Source organism: Neolamprologus brichardi, chromosome 10 (assembly GCF_056152115.1).
Source record: "Neolamprologus brichardi isolate AB-2024 chromosome 10, ASM5615211v1, whole genome shotgun sequence".
Lineage (NCBI taxonomy): Eukaryota > Metazoa > Chordata > Actinopteri > Cichliformes > Cichlidae > Neolamprologus > Neolamprologus brichardi.
Window position 1 is genome coordinate 18,631,956 of NC_142113.1, and position 17,972 is coordinate 18,649,927.

At 42.4% G+C, this 17,972-nt stretch overlaps 1 protein-coding gene across 2 annotated transcripts in view; it reads right to left on the reverse strand.

Moving 5' to 3' along the window:
- stard13a (StAR related lipid transfer domain containing 13a) overlaps positions 1-17,972 on the reverse strand; it is a 52,575-nt gene that overhangs the window by 12,880 nt on the left and 21,723 nt on the right. The window contains exon 1 of one of the 2 annotated variants that reach the window (XM_006800126.3): positions 4,657-6,200. The exons of the other annotated variant lie outside the window; for it this stretch is intronic. Coding sequence (XP_006800189.3) covers positions 4,657-5,161 — 505 coding nt within the window. The 5' untranslated portion in view covers positions 5,162-6,200. Of the gene's footprint in view, positions 1-4,656; positions 6,201-17,972 lie in introns of those variants that run through there. 2 annotated transcript variants of the gene reach the window in all.

Here is a 17,972-nt window from a genome sequence, read left to right on the forward strand (position 1 = left end):
TTTCCAGCCCGTGTGTTTACAACTCTGCCTCCCTCTTCCAGCCTGCCCCATGCAGGTTTTCTCTTCCCTCTAATTTTCTCCTCAACCTCCTCTCTCGCACTTTCATATTATTTAGGATCTACATACAACATCTCTCTACTTTTACAGACTTTCTGCTTCAGGCTGAATTGAACTCTGCTCTTCTTGTCATGCTTTAATTTCTTACTAATTCCTCAGATTTTTATGTGCTCATTTAAACTTATTTACTTACTTTTGCCCTCACTGCACTCTTTCTACATCCTTCTTCTTATCAACCTTTCCTACCATATCCTCCTCTGAATCCTTCTCTCAACAAAAACACCTCCCCCGCATGCTTTCCATCATCCAGCCGCCCCATTTGCTTCTTCCATTAAATTTACTCATCCTTGTTCCCGTCAATTGCACATCTTCGCGTCACACCATGATTGTCATTACCAGCAGTGATGTTGCCCCATAAATTCCATGAAGAAATAATTTCAGTTGACGTTTGCATCAGCCAGACCCCGAGGTCGCAGCCTGACAGTGGTGGATGCCAACTTCACATGTCAGCTGGACCTACTGGCTGGTTAGCAAGGACGCTCGAACCTTCCGTCTCTGGGTTTATAGCACAAGTCTACGCATCCGAGCAACAAATGTGTACGAACACACATGCATTAGACACACTAGACATTTAGAAGAGTCCAGATGTTGCCTCCAGTGAGTCAGAGAATGCAACAAGGGTGAGACAGACAGCTGGGGTGGGGAGTGGCAGATGAGATGGACGGACCCTGTGGGAACACCACAAGGAGGAAGCCATACCACACCAGCTGTCTGCTTAGTGTATGTTGAGATTTTAAACACTAAAATGCGTGCATGCACAGGTTAAAAAATATGCACCACAAAGAGATTGCACCAGTTTTTGAATGTGAGGATGGTGATCTAGCTTGACGATCTTCTTTAAGTATGGTTTCTTGACAGCCACACTTCCACTGAGATGATTTCTGATGAGGTTTCAGTAACAGTAGATGGATCAAATGAAGGGTCAGATGCATCTCACAGGTCCTGTATCAGGTCTTTGCTTTAACTAAAGAAGTGAGAACAACTTTTCTGACAGGATGCTAGTAACAAGGTGCTTAAGCATAACATTTAAAATGGGTTCTTTGCTAAGCTTTCTGTTATGTTTAGACACAACGCTGGCTCGTTCCTTGAGTTAGATGTGTTTTTATGCTTGAATGATTCACAAGTTAATAAAAAAAATGTACCTCTGAATATGGTCAAGTACAAGCACTGGACTGAAAATGAGTGAGAAAGCAGCCAATGTCAAAAGAAAAAAGTTGAAAGGCCTAAAATACAAACACACACACAATGGCATACTTCATTGCTATGTTTGTGCATGTGTAATTGGCAACGGCAAAGCTGCTCTCAGCACAGGAACAAAGCACTGCCATTCATCTGTGCAGAATTTAATCAAGAGATTAATTAGTACACAAACATATTATTAGCAGGCCACAAAACACCCCAGTGTACGCAGTCAGACGGAGCTAATCCGAGCTGCCCGCCATGCTGTCTTTCAGCATATCTCACTGCACTGGTGCTGAGGAGAATATACGACAACAGGCAGAAAGCCAACAACAGCCAGACAGATGGTATGTGTACGAGTGCGCTCGACTGTGGGTTGGTCTGTGAGTTATGGCGTTCATGTGTGGGACAAAGAGGCTGTAATTTAATTTCTTACATAACAAGGGTGCCAGCAATCTGACGTAACGCATATGATTCAAACACCCGAATCTCCTCACAGCTTTTTTTTATTGAAACTTTGTCTTTCTTTTCTCTACCTTTCATTTCCTGCTTTTCATCCCACACCAGTAACCCTGACTTTTCTGGCAGCCTTTTATCTGTGTTATGTCTGCCTCGTACTGGGTCCCAAGGACCCCAAAGTCCCCTGGATTACATCATTTCCTGTTCTAAATTTCCCATGTGTTCAAAGTGGCATGTGAGCTAAGAACAGCAGCAGGAAGTTCCTTGGCTGAGCATGTCAGTGGAATATTTGCTAAAGTGAAGCCCACAAGAGAGCTTTTTTTTTTTTTAGTTTAATTGAATAGATTTTTTTATAAGATCTGTCCCTTTAGTCTAAATAACACTGAGCAGTCACAGACTACATGCACACACACACACACACAGGATGCCTGGAAAGCTGCCATATTCCTACATACGCTAAAGCACTTAGTCCTTTACTTTAAAGGGTTTTTTTAAGGCAGTGAAGAAAATGAAGAAGGAAGCAAAAGACATTAAAGAGGAATATGTCTGTTCTATCTCATGAAGTGCATCTGTGACAAATACCGAGCTTTAGAAATATACTGTGACACAGAATTAGTGGAAGCATGCACACATGAAGGACTGCAGAGTTTACACAGCCCTGCATTTAAGCAATATGGCACAAATGCGAGGACTGCTGTAATTAAGCAGTTGACCATAATTAATAAAGGCACAGGGCAATACTGAGTGTTACCAGATTAGATTAATAGGATGAGTGAAGAAAAGTGAAGGTCAAGCTCTATGTTTGGTTATGTCATTTTTTTTCTCCAACAGAGGGTGCTAAAGCATTTTGTTAGAGAAATCAAACATAAACCATTATGGTGTTGGGCTCTGTGTCACATATTAGCCCCTTTGCCATTTAGTGATTAGGCTGTTAATTTAAACAGGAAGGATAACATCAGAGCAGAAATGCAGGAGTTGCACTGATTTTATGACTAAAAAATCATGTTAGCATTACATACATGCGCCTCACAATTACCATATTTCAAGCCTTAAACTAAAGAGATGGACTCAATCAACAGTCGGGAGCAATGAGTCAAATAGTTAAGTGGCTGTCGATGAAATCAGATTCAGATTCACAGATTTAGGTAATAATGTCATGTGAACGCTGTGTAGCGTTTGAATCAATTCAATGAAATTCAGTTTTAATTATATAGTGCCAAATCACAACAACAGGAGCTTTTTATTGTAAAGTATAGTACAGAGAAAACCCAGTGATCAAAGGACCACTTTTGAACAAGCACTTAGCAAAAGTGGGAAGGAAAAGCCTACTTTTAACAGGAAGAAACCACCAGCAGAACCAGGCTCAGAGAGGGGCAATCTGCCGTAAGACAGTGATTAGATCCACTATGAAAGCCTTTAACACATCTGTATGTCACCCATACACATTTATAAATCAGTGCGGCAGTTTGCACATTTGTCTACTGCATGAAAAGCCAATGGTTTGAGAACAGGAGGAGACACAAATCCCTTTGAGGTTGTGTCAGGAAGGGCATCCAATATAAAAGTAAATAATCAAATATAAGGGGTTACCTGCTGTGGTAACAACTTGTGAGCAAGGAAGAAGCTCAAAGTAGCTTTATTGTACCTGGAGACATGAATTAAGCACTACTGCTGTTAAAAAGCTTCTGATTTCGGTGACCGGCTGTTTAGGTCACCGAGTTGTGTTGTTTTAAAGGCTGCCTCACACTCGACCAGCTGCTGAGGAGTGGAATGCAACAGAAGTGGGTGAAGGAGACAGTGTGTTTGTGTGGGGGCTGAGAAGAGCGAAGTGCATGTAAGAGTGCAAAAATAGGAGGGAGTAAAAGTTAAAAAGTCATACCATCACCCAGCACAGGCATAAACTTGCTTCCCCGTCTACATTCCTGTTCATCTCTCTGCTCCGGCATATCACTGTTTCTTTTAGTTACTTCATACATCATCTGGATTCTTTGAGACCCATTCATCATCAAGCAGGGATAACACGTAGCACAAGACTTAACACGCTTCTGCTCCTAATTATGTGGCATGGCATTTTGAGGGAGAAATAAAATTGACCACTAACTGCCTGATGTGTTTCAAGAGCACCAACAATGCAGCCTTACAGAGAAAGAGCATGCTGTCGTTTTCAATGAACACAGGCGGCCTTTGCGGTGACAGTGTTGTTCTGTTAAATTTACTCCTTGGGAAGCTTGAGTCACGTGACAGGAAGTGCAGGAAGTAACCAGTTGGGTAGGGGGAAGAGACAAAAACAAGAACACTACAGCCCTCAAGCATTTGTTATGGCTTCTTTCAGATTTATGAAAGACATCTTTGGAGTGGACGTGGCTCCACATGTCTGACTAGATGATGTTTCTTGGAATTTAGAAGTGGAAGAACTACTTCAAGTGGTTACTCTTTCATAGATTTCCCACTGAAGCATAATTAAGGCATCAGGTGGGAACCACTGTGGAATAGGCCCAATTCCAAACAGGGGAGACGCAATCTAACATTAAAGCCCTGCAATCAGAATCTTCCTTTCCCTGTTTAACAGCTGGAACACTTATCAAAGCACTTTGTGTAAATGTGCACCCAGCACTTTCCTCTCTCTTTCAATGGACAGAACAAGTGATGAGTGATATTTACACTTGGTAGGCTTCAAAGATCTAATGAGAGGTTTTTCAGTTTACTTATCAACCTATTGCCACCCCCTTTTTTAAGAAAGATGCACATGTGAGAAAAACTAGACAAGTTGAAAACTGCATTGACATACTTTCTTATGTTTTACTGAGACATGAGATTGAATTTAAATCAAATGCATTAAAACATTAAAAAAAAAGTCTTACGGGCACATTTCAACTTTGGCAAAACCTTCTCCATAGCTACCTTGTGCCAGCCTCCGCAGAAGCTGCTTGCGAGCAATGATGCGCGAGAGGCGCAGGGCAGAGCGCCGTTGAGGGGTGTCGCCCAGCCTCAGGTAGTAGTCCTGCCCATCGGGCGTCATGGCCTCCAGGCAGGTACTCTCACTGCTGCTCTCACAGTCACTCTCACTGTCATTACTGGCGCCCTTGGAACTGTGATCCCCGCAGTCTGTACTGTCACCGATTTCCATGTTCCTACTGTTTGTGACATCAGCACAGTCTGCACTGTCCTCTGTGCACATGCTGTCAGCGCTCTCATCCCTCGTATTGTCCACACTGTCAGCAGCGGTTAAACTCCTCGTGTCCTCATTCGCATGTTTGGCAGTTTCTGTTACGTTTGCTGTCTCTTCATTCCTTGCAGAATCTGCTCTGTCTGCATCTTCACAGTGCACTAAGCCAGCCCCGTGGACTGTACTCACTGCAGCTTCCATGTCATCCATAAGGGCCATAGTGATGTCTCCAGTCTCCATAACATAACGTTTAATCTACACTCCAAGTCTCAGGGTGGTGGGTTGTAGAGTGAGCACTCCTTGTAAATTCCTGCCTTTAACATGTCCTTACTGGAAGCCAGATCAGCTCCTCTCCCTCCTGTCTCCTCCTTCCGAATCACCACAGTCTAACAAACACACAGGTTTCATCACACCACCTGACTCAGATGGTAAACACAGGCTGACTGCTCAGCTGAGTTTGAGATGGGAGGAAGACCGACTTTCACAAGGTCCTTAGTTTGGTCACATGACCAGCAACCAATGCCCTGAGCGCTCAGGGAACGCTGCACCGCTTCCTGAGGATCAGCCAAAGAATCAATTTTGGTACGCGCCCCAGGCATTAGTGGGCATATCTGTGAGGGGACACGTAATCAGGACAGGGAAGGGGATAGGCCTGGAAAAATATACAATGCCAGCGGCCATATCCCAGTGCGAAACGGGAAGGAACAAACAGAACAATAGAGCATGTGGATTTGTGAGACGGTGCAGAGGAATGTAAGTAGGAGTAAGATGTTTGCTGCTTATGCTGAGTAGGACTGCAATGCCATTGAAGAATAAACCCACACCATCACATTTAGACCACATGACAGATATACATCACCCACTTTCCCTGCTATCACTCCTTTCACATACCAATACATCTAAATAAATCTACCATGTAGCAGATATAGTAAGCTGAAGTCTTTAATATGTGACTGAAAGTTGCCACAGAGTAACGAAACTAGGGGATAAATGTGTGGAAAGAAGTGAGTGGAAGTAGAGAAGCCATAGTTTGACCCAGATTTGCAGAATAATGGTTTACCAAGACCTGAGGACCTAAGCTGTCACCTGAATTTATTTTAGGGAGGTAATAATAGGCAGGTGAGGTAAGAGAGGGTGTGAAAAAAGCGCCATAGCAAAGTCACTTACAGGTCAGCAGTTACAGGACAGTTTTTTTTAGCCTGCAGGCCATATACTGTGAGAAAGCTGGCAGCTACGAGTCCAAAATCCCAGAAATGCCAAATTACTCCCAGTCAAACAAGTGAAACTGTGAAACATAAAATCTGTGATTGGGTTTGATTACACCGCCCTCTTGAGGAAATCAAAATCATGATCTGCACAATTTCTCTGCAAAAGTGGAAGTTTGGACTATCTCTGTTTTCACTTGAGATAAACGGACAAAAAAATAAATAAATCTGAAACACTAAGCAGGGCACTGAGTAAACGTCCCATGTGATCTTTGGCACAGACGGTTGGCATAATAATGTAACGGAGAGCTAAGTAATGGAGATGTGTGCAACTAAAGCGGCAAAGGGTAGGGCTGTAGTAAGCAGTGAGTAATATAATATTCATCGCTTTCAGTTACAGCAGGCCATGACAAGACAGAAGCTACATCGACTAGAGATGAGCCTGAAAAATCAGCTACAGCTAAAGTTTAATTAAATACGCAGCTGGAGGACACAAGAAGACATAAAAGGACAGTACGAAGAAATGTGAAGAACCTGCTTGTTGTGAGACCTGGAATTATTGTTGAAATTATGTCAGCATGACAGCTGATTTATGCATTATTTAAAACCTGTCCTTCTCATTTACAATATAAAGCATTATTGATATAAGAGATCCTACTATGTCTAACCTCTGAAAATGTTGTTTCGGTCTGTTAGTTTCATTGATTTTGAGCAAGCTGTGTTTATGACATTACTTCCATTTCTTTGTTAAGTCATCTGATGTGTCATTATCCCATTTACAGTCACGCATGGGCAAATCCTAGAGGATGTATTTAGGTCTTAAAGCAAATGAGATATTGATCAAAAAGTAGTAGCAGCACTTATTACAGTTGACATTATGAAGCCTTTAAGTGCAAAATATCTTTGTGACAAAATAAATGGGATCACCAGATGCTCATAAATCAGTTTGTGTGTGAGCATTAAGAAAGAAAAAGAGTTAATATTAGGAAATAAAGCTGGAGTTCTTATTTTTGACCTTTGATAAGGTTTTAAAGTCATTTTTAAGGACAGTACTAAAGTAAACACTCTGACCTTCACAGCCAGGGCAGACTTCACGATTCTGAACATCAAAGCGAGGTCACCTTTAACCTACAGACCAAAAACTAAGGAGCTTCATGCCCAAATATTCAAGGCTCTATTAGCTCTTTGAGATGATCTAAAAAGCAGTCAGGACCATTACAGAGAAATGGACTTTAAACAGCAGGAAGCCCTGAGCCATCCAGCAGCAGATAAAATGCAGCTGGGTTTTACTTAAAGCTGGCTGAGTATTTTCAGCGCAGAAGTCAAAGGTCATCCTGAGTACGAGGCAAAGTGAGCGCCACGTCCAGTTTACAGAGCAGTGAAAATAAATCCTAGTAGGAAAGAGATGATTAAAGGTAATTTCACACAGGGCCGTGCAGAAGTTTTGAGCTACTCCTCATTTTATTGTATTTTCCAAGGAAAATGGCAAATGGGTGCAAACGTGTTCAAATGGACATACCGTATATACGTTTTTTTAATAAAATGTGGAAATACAAACACAGCAGCGTGAACGCCTACCATCTCATATACTCACAGCAGTGAGCGTCATCATTTAGTTCACTTAATTGTTGCCAAGTTGCCAAATTTGCTGCATGATTAAGCAATAGTATTCTCAAAAAATACTTTCTAGGAAAATACAGTATTGTGCAAGTGTCTCATGCCACTGCATATTTCTTTCTATTTTCCTGGGAAAATAAGAAATAGGCACAGTGATTTATGCGCAAACATAAATGCAAATACAGTGTATAAGACAAAAACACAGTCTTTACAGCTCTGATGAGTGATTTGGCACGACCACCTTTGTTCTTCAACATAGTCTGAACTCTGTTAGACAAGCTTTCTTGTAATATCTTTAAGTAGATTTTTTTTAAAAGATCCCACACTGCTTCAGTTGGGATCATTTTCATGATGAAAGTGAAGCTGTTGCTGACCAGATACATCTTAGATGGTATTGCATGGTGAATCGAACTCTGATGGTGGTTTTCTGTATTTGTAATTCCATCAGTTTTGACCATATCTCCAAAACGCCGCTCCAAATCACAACAGAGCCTCAACTGTACTTTACATATCACTGTAGATACTCCTCCTGACATCCAGAAATAGTTCCAAGTTATGGAAATTTAGATTCCATATGTTGCCACCGATTTTCAGTCCAGTTCTTGTGTAATTTGGCATACCTCACCCTTTATTCTGTTTCCCTCCTTTAAAATGGCTTCTTGACAACCACCCCTCCAATGAGATCATATCTGATGAGGCTTGAACAGTAGATGGATCAACTGACAGGTCAGACTCATCTCTGAGGTCATGTGTCAGGATTTTTTTTCCCATACTCCTTAAGGATGTGACTTTCAGATACTGGTCATCTCCTGTAATCTTTAGGATTACAGCAAATGAACCAAAAAGATCTTCCCAAAGATGTTTGGGATCATTTAGAATCACACTGGTTGAAACTATAACTACTATCAAACTATGTTATGTTTGGTATTTTTCATAGATTAACTAAAGAAATGGGAACAAATTATGTATTTTTCCAACAGGCAGCTAGTGTGACAGTGAATCAGTTCTTTGCTAAATTGTTATCTATGGCAGCGGTCTCCAACCTTTTTTGCGCCACGGACCGGTTTATGCCCGACAATATTTTCACGGACCGGCCTTTAAGGTGTCGCGGATAAATACAACAAAATAAAACTAGTACCGGTACCGAAAAAAATAAAATTTATTCATAACACACGTGAAAAGACCAAGGAAAACCGAGTAAACGATAAAAACGATAACAAAATAACGCTGAAAACCGATAAAAACCCTGAAAACTATACATTTCACACCTGAGCCTCAAGTCTCGCAGCCCGGTACCAATCGACTCACGGACCGGTACCGGTCCGAGGCCCGTGGGTTGGGGACCGCTGATCTATGGACACACAAACAAGTAATGTGCCTTTTTTCTGTTTAATAGTGAGGTACAAGGATTGGACTGAAAATTAGTGAAAAAGCAACCAATGTCCAAAGAAAACCTATGAAAGACCTTCAGAAAATCTGGAGAACTATCACTCGACCACTTTAAAATGACAACGAGTGGGCACCTGGAAACAAAATATGAAAAAATGCAGGATGGTTCAAGACTTTTGCACGTTCCTGTGTGTTTGTGTAAATTCTTTCTTCTGCATCGGTGTTTTCTAACAAACCGACACGCACACGAATACACAAACTCCCACACCAAAGAAACTCAGGCTCGCAAAAGCCACATTCAAAGGGAGACCCACAGTTACTACTAACTCAAAAATCTGTGGAATTACAACTAAATCCAGGTGTTACGCTGTACTCTCAGTTCTCTCTCACACACACAAAGATACACACTCTCTGCTTTTTTGCATCTGCCTCTTGACTTTTGCTTAATATGCACAATCTTTGAATTACATCTGGTAATCAGTGTAGGGTTTCTTTCTTTTTTTTAAAGATGCTCACATTATTTGCCATGACTACATGTCAGTGAATTTAATCCTGTGCTGTTTATCATCATCAAAATAAAATCAGCCTCGTCTGGAAAATTACTTAGTTTTTCTTTTCTGTTGTGAAACAACAACACCCCCCCCCCCCCCCCCCCCCCTCAAACAAAAATACAAAACAGGTTTAAATTTATAACATTTGACTAGCATGGATTCTCCAGATATTCCACTGTCCTGACTAATTCATAAGGTGAAAAATGCACTGCTGAATGCCAGCATAACTGTAAGGCCAGATGTGCACATTTTTAAGGATTCCCCATCCCCGTATCGGATCCAGACAGATGTGAACTGTGTGCCTTTGAGCTGATGCGTTCAGCAGTAGGATGAAGGAGGGGTGCTGGATGAGGGGCTGTGGGTTTGGGGCTCTGAAAGGAGGATGGAAGGGCTAGAAATAAGGAAAAAGAGGATTACACAGCCAGCAGGTGTTCTCTGATGCTTCCTTAGGCAGATACTCTCTTACTAATTGTGCACAAAGATTCACTAAAGCAACAAACACTGTAGTAGCTGTCCTTCATGCAATGCTGAAAACAATCTTTAGCAGGGCCCCAGCATCATTTTGCTGGCCATGTATGCAATCTATCACTGCTAAACACTGTAATACACCATGAATAGGCACACTGACTTTGACCGACATCCTGGTCTGTGGTGGTTTGTGTTGTCGTGAATGTGGGAATGTTCATCGTTTAATTTGCTTAAGAGGCGCACATCTCGGTAATTACATTAAACTGAGGGGACAGCTGCAGCTCTCTGACGCACAGTTTAGAGAGGGGGAGAGAGAGATGGTAAACTCTGCGCATCCAGGCCAAATACAGAGCAAACCCAGCGACCCTTCCAAAAAAATAGGGGGGGGACCTGCTGCATTGTGAGAATATTTCACTCCTTCTCCGGACGACATAATCCGAAATAATAAACAGCGAGAATAAAATAAGTGAAAGTAAACCAGAGTCCGGATTAGAACAACAGATAGTGACTGATTGGCATCTGGACACCCCCCCCTTCTTTGGACTCCTGTCCACAGCACATGCCTGGGTGCTGTTTTGAGGACTAAATTTGACAATGACCTTCCCAAAATACCAGGGTGCGCGCTGCTGTGACGCTACAGGCAAACAGCTCTATATGCAGCACATAGGCTGAAGATAAACTTCTGTCTTCTAATAATATTATAAGGTCTAAAGGAATACATACGATGGTGCGTAAAATTATACAACCAAAGAGTGAGGGGAAAATAACGCAAATGTTCAACCACTTAGAAAGAAATCAGAAAAAAAATCTGAATTTTCAGACCAGGATTCAAGAAAAAAAAGTAAGTGGTGGTTTAATGTAGCCTAGCACGTCATTATTCTTACTGTGGTTACAGTTAGGCTGTTTCATCTGTGAGGACATGCTGCATCCCGCATATTTGTATTTGGCTCTCTGACCTGCTAACCGTCTCTCCCGGACATTTCTCCACAGCAGATCCCAAGCCTTGGACGTTGAGTCCCGCAGCTGCTCGCTGATCGACCGCCGCAGCTGTAGCTTGGCAGACTTTCGCTGGGTTGTCATTGCTGTGCAGCCGGACTCATATTCCCCCGACTATTAAAAAAACGAAACCACTGCTCTTGTCAACCGCACGCTTATTCCTCAGCTCCTTTATTCCGCTATGCGGACAGCCCGGGATGAGGCAGTGCGCCCCGGCTTCTGCGTCTGGCTGCCGCAATAGTCGTCACTGCTACACCTGGTATACAGCTCCTCTAGCGCTGCGTCACCTTCCTGTACCAGCGGAGGCGGATGAGGTACTACCGGCAGGATCCTGACCCCCTCTAAAAAATGATGTACTGATTTAACAAATTCTGCATTTCTGCCCTACTCGTCCACGTCTGTAGGGCGAAGATGCAGAAATGTTACAACATAACTTCTGCATGTGAGGCGAGAACTCTGACAAGGCGAGCCAGATGTGAGAGGCGGCCCCCCGCCACAAGGGTTGGACTCGCTCTCTCTCAAACACACACAAACACACACACAAGAACCAAACCTAGGCTACACGTTCTCCACGCCACAAACCCACCCACTCACCCAAACAAGGATCTCTTTCAATCCCAGTAGGCTACTGGTAACACAGCCAGGACAGACGAGCCTAAAATAAAAACACATCGGCATGATGTGCTGAATCTAAGAGTTTAAAATGATTTAACTAGTGTAAACGCGCAGGATGTGATTTGGTGTGTCGACCAATCCTGTCTATGTTTTGGGAATCTTAAATTGCATGAATAATTATTGAAATTGCTTGATCAATTCAGCAAGAATCTCAAACTCAGTGGAAAGACTTCTGCAAATAGCAGCAAGCAGCAACCACAGATTATCTCCAGGTAAAAAGTAGCTTTTCCTTCGTGTTAACCATTAACTTGTGAGTGGAAGTTAACGGGGTAGAGAATATGCATAATTAAAGTCTGTTTGTGTTTAGAATTGTGGTATTGTAAAAATTTAAAAATATGTCTTTCTGTTGCTGGCTACTGCGTGCCCCTTGATATTTTGGGACTAAATCTGTGCTTTGGTCACAGGTCTGACCTCAGAGAGCAGCTGAGAGGCCTTTGGAACTCAGGAACTTAATTTTTTGTCCTCCGTTTCTGTTTCTTTTAAATTCTGTCAGAAAATATGACAACTAGCTAAGACAATCTTTAAAACTCGAGGTGATGTTTCCAAGACGTTTGCAATTACCAGCGTCAGGAAATAGAAAGCTTCAGCAAATTCTCAAATTTAAAATGCTGAATCATGGTGTGGCTGCTTTAAAAATGTCTGTCTGTGATCTTAACACCATACAAGCTGCCAGTTTTGTACAGGACAAAGAAAAATTGCAATAAAGCACTCACAGATGTGTTTTGTGCTTCAGGGAGTTTCGAACTTTACCTGTAACAGCACTAACTGGTGATTGAGTAACTGACTTTTTCTTGACTGAGATAAAGTCGCGTACTGCTGCTGCCAGCAGCCTAAAGTGAAAGTGCTTGAGCATGTGAGCTGCCTCTCTTTCAGAGCCACATTCACCCCTCTGACAGGTTAAGAGGTGGGAATTTCAGAGATTCCCATGTCATTCCAGGAATGCCAGACCGGGCGATCAGACCGACCAGGACGCTCCTCGGTTGCCGTCTGCCTGACACCATCGGATGTCCTGTTTGTGGTGTTAAATTGCAGGTCAGCAGGGATCCAGTGAGTAGAGACCTGATTTAACAGTTCATCTTGTCGAAACACGCTAGACACCCTGAGCGGTCAGCAGAATCCTGAGGTTATCTGGCTGCCAAATGCTGCTTTACTGGCACGGCTCACCATCTTAGTCGAAGCACTGAGCAAATATTTGGTGACATAATTCCACCCAGAATGTGACTTGTGCAGCTGAAATTGCTCCACATCAAAGACGGTGAAGGTGATGGAGTCTGGTTTAACTTTCCCTGCTTTGCCCTGCATGACACAGAGTAAGTTGACAGTTTAGCTGCAGAGTGTCCCATTGATTCATATTCTTTCACTTCTGAGACTGGAGTATGAACCTGTAGTCGAACAGCTGGAAGGATAAAAGAGGGGAAACGTGTGCATGGGAGGAAAAAAAGAAGAGGGGCAGAACTACTTAAAGATGAGAGAATGCAAAGATAACATTAAATCATTTGCTTTATAATTCCTGTTTTCATTACTTTAATCAAACAAGCAAGTAATATTTTTGCAAAAAGAGGATAAGACAAATGCCGATCTGTCTTTTACATTCAAACATACTCAAAACAGAAAAAGAAAAATGAAAGAGGAGAAGGGGGGAGGATGCCAGGCAGCCCCCATAGAAATGTAGGTGTGTACTAATGATGCCTCAGAATGCTGGGAGGCTATGCGGAGGCAGTGCACCTGTGTGTCATCCAAGGAATTGTGAATTAAATAAAATATATGATGGTAATGATGACAGCATGCAAGAAGAATAAGGCTGTGCAGAAGTTAAGCATGTATGTGCTTTTAAAACAAGTAACACATGTCTTGAGGGGAGCCATGAAAAGCACAAACAAGGTTCTTATTTCCAGCTGCAGGCATCTGGAGTAAAGCAAAGCCAGATTCCGCAGCACTCTTTGGTTCACAAAAACATAAACATTAACTCTTTCCATTCACACAAAACAAAAAAGTCTAGTGTACATGTTGCAACAAAGCACAGCTGACAAACTAAAGAGAAGCTGGGTGACGCGGAAAAGCAGCAAGCGTGTGCCGTGGGTCACTTTACAGAGGGCTGCAGGTAAAACCAAACCTTTGCTGTCATTAGAGCTCACTGGTTGAATATGTAAATAGACGACACTAAACAAACGCTAAACGAGGGAATATATTTTGGAAAAGAAAAATTTAATAAGTTTTACACTTTGTTGCTATTAAAGGCAGTCACAGTGTGCAGCGTGTCCTTAAAAATGATGAATAAACTGGACAAGAGAGGACAAAAGATGTGGTGGACTAAAATAATTTCCAGCAGATGAACAGTGTCTGAAAATGTCCTTAAGAAACAGTAAATAATCCACCAAAGAGCTGCCACGGGACCTGAGAGACGTATCTGGATGTTCTGCTGATCCTGCTGTTCACTGAGGTCATTCTTAAGGAAGGGAAACAGGGAGTAAAAGGTGACGTATGCAAAATTACAGAAGAACTGGACTAAAAATCAGTGGCAACAGGTCTTCATGAAGTGATGAATCCAAATTTGAATCTTTTATCTAAAATAACTGAGATTATATATGTATAATACTATCAAGATCAGGAGGGAGGTACAACAGTGAGTGTCTACACGCATGAATAAATCACGGTGGAGGCTCTGTCATGGCTTGGGGAACTAATAAATTAAATTTAAAACCTTTACCTTCTAGTTTTAGAGTGGCCCACTGTATTTACAAATGTATGTACATCTATTAATGCATAGCTGAAACTGGGTAACTAATGAATTATTATTTTTTACAAAACAATTAATAAAGAAGAATACTAATAATAATTAACCAAGAAACATGAAATAATTACATACTGTGTTTACAAAAATCCCACATAATAACACACTTATGAGGTTCTTCTGTGTTGTTTGTATATATCAGTACAATGAGAGTGAAAAACTGGACTCTGACTGCACTTCTCTGAAAACTGCATCCCGGGAGTTGGATCCACAGTCCGTCAGTTTTGGGTTTCACCCCTGTGATGTCGAAGGCTGTGATATGTGGATGCTAAGCTGGTCCGTGAGGTCAACCTCTGCTTTGGGCAGAGAGAACGAGCACCACAGGATCACCGTCTCTCACAGCAGCAGGCAATCAAAACACCAAACCCAACACATTCCAGCTCTCAAACAGCCAATCAAAGCAGCACAACTGATATTTTTTGGACAGACCCTGTATCTGAATTTCTGAACAAATACACAGCAGCGCATGGGCGTCTCCACCAGGGGAGCAATCAGATCTTGCAGTGGCTACAAAAAAAAAAATGTACAGGGATGGTTTGGGAAAGGCTGCTGTCTTCCAGGGGTAGAGGAGGAGGAGGAAGAAGAGGAAGAGAAATCAAGTTTCTCCTGCTTTTTTCCCATCAGGTCATTTAAGGTTGCAAAGATCGTGCAGCCAGTGCCCGTGCATGTACTGATCACAAAGACCATTACACGCACTGTCTTTTTTTCCATGCATATGCTTATGTACATAGTCATCTTCTAAGGCCTGCACATTCTTTCCCAGAAAAATTTAACCCTGTCGAAGGCTTCGCTCATTCACCGCAATAAAATTACTGTAAAAAGTCAATAGCTGCACACAGAGACTGGGTTAGCGAGTTCAGTCTAATCAATGATTTAACAGATCACGTGACCAAAGACCGTGACAAAACCATCTCACCAAACTACTCTCTCAACGTTTCTTTAAATGCTCCATGTCCTCTCAGCTAACATGTACCCTCTATCCATTTCTCCTCCTCTTGCACTAGCTCATTTTTCTTTTCCTCATCCCTGCTACTCTCTCCCTGCTCCCTGTCTTCTATTTTCAGCAACACTCAGTCATTCAGGCCAAGCAGCAAAGCTCGCTGGACCCAACAGTTTGAGCTTGAAGAGCATGCATATAACCTCCTTTTCTTCCCCCTGTGTCACTTACAAAGGCTTACCTCATCTGTGTGTGGCAAAAATACTCATTTCAGTCAGTAAATTTAATTGTCACCGTGTCACCTGCAGTGAGTACCAGCAGCCCACTTGAGTGGAAAACCTTCAGATTAAATGAAACCATTGAACAGATGGCACTGTGTGACCTCGACCTAAATTCCTACCTCATACTATGTGTTTTAGTTATCCATGAGAGCACACACACACACTTACACGCCCACACACAGACACACACACACGTAATCATCTTACACTGAATCACAGTTATTCCATATGCTCACATCCTCAGAAAGTATTATGAAGGCTAACTCTTTAGGATTCAGATCACATCTGTTAATGTGCTCAATCTTGGTTGTGTACTTTACCTTTAGCAGCCTAACATGAAATAAAAATACTGCCCTTTACAAGTAACCCAGCCACAGAAAAGGGCGGGTCACAAGCCAGGGCACTCTTAGTACTGGTCACAATTCTGAAAAAATAAGAAGGGTTGCATCAGGAAGGCGTAAAATCTTTGAATGATCAAGAATGAGATTCATTCCCAATGGAAACTATGTGACTGCTGGTGGAAGACAAAGAAAGGAGAGACGGAAAGGGAAGAGCGTCAGGGTGAGAGTAGAAACATTAAATTCAGGGACTAGATGTAGGGAGAGGGCTGGCTGACGTGATGGAGAGAATGAAGCTGGATTTACCTGTGCATGCAGGAAACAAGAGGAATGAAAGTCAGTATAAGCAAGACAGAACACGTGTGTGAATGAGCAAGAGGTGTAGTTAGTAAAGGTGGATGAGTTTAAATACCTGGAGTTAACCACCCACAACAGACACTGCAAGAGAGAGGTGAAGAAAAGAGCGCAGGCTTACAGAATGATAGCAGCAATAGTGAAAGGGCAGGTTTAGATGGTAGTGAGCCCTGATATGATGGATGGTTTGGAGACGGTGGCACTGATGAAAAGGTGGCAGAGTTTAAGGATGAGATTAGAAATGAGTTGTTTTTTTAGATGGTTTAGACATGTGCAGGGAAGAAATAGTTGAAATAGTAGGCAAAGGATGTTGAAGATAGATCTGCCAGGCAGGAGGAAAAGAGGAAGAGCACAGCAAGCATTTTTGGATGTAGTGAAGGAGGACATGCAGAGGGTTGGTGTGACAGAAGAAGAAACTAGGGATAGAGGCAGATGAGCTGCTGTGGAGATTCCTACGGGGAACAGCCAAAAGAATAAGACAACACTACCATGTACACGTCACTGTTGCTTCTATTTAAGAATACAAGTTTCCACAGAGGTAAATATAAAAAAAAAAACATGAAACATCCTCAAAGAAAAGTAGGCCTTTCTCTTAGTGCTAGCTTTTATGACTGACAAAAGCTGCAGTGTTTAGTATTCAGAACTGATATTGCTGTTTTGACCTTTGACTTTGAAACATCAGAGCGATGCTGTGATTGGCAGGTGCTTCCAGCAACAGCAGAGAGTGAACCCTCAGCATGAGTGGAAATAAGTAGTGGGGACAGACAGACAATGGTGGCACTTAGACGAGAACAGAGTTAAACCCAAATGAGACAAAAAAGTATTTTCTGTTTACCAAAAATCTTGAAGATATTACATTTTCAAGAGAAAAAAAAAGCCTGAGTGAAAATGATTCTTTGATGTTTCTGCATCAGTCATTGAGGAATGCTGTACTCCGGTCACTTCCCTCAGAAAAAAGAGCCGGAGGAGGGGAAAGTGGGTCAGGAGCTCATTCAGAGTGTCTATCCGCACACTCTCCAGTAACAACAACAACAACTTCTCTTGTCCAGCCTGTGAAGATAAGTCTGTTGATACTGTCCACCTCCTATTCTGGGGACTGGATCACCTACAGGATATGGCTATTACTGTGGCCCACCCGAGGCGTGAGACACAAAGTGATGGTCTTGGCATGTGGACCAAAGGGGAGAGACGATGCAGATGGGAAAAAGAGGAAAGCAGGCTCGAAGGAGACAGAGGAGGAGAGAGACGAGGGGGTTTGCAAGCTAAATGGAGAAGACCATGGGGTGCAGACTGTGGCATGGAAGAAGAAGGACCTGGGGCATGACAGGGAGGGGGGTCTATAGGGAAACTCCACAGGTCATTGAAGTGCAGATCATATGCTGATAAGACCTCCTTATTGCCGTCTGTCTCGTTTTAAAGACACTAGCTGTTAAAATAAGCATTTTTTAC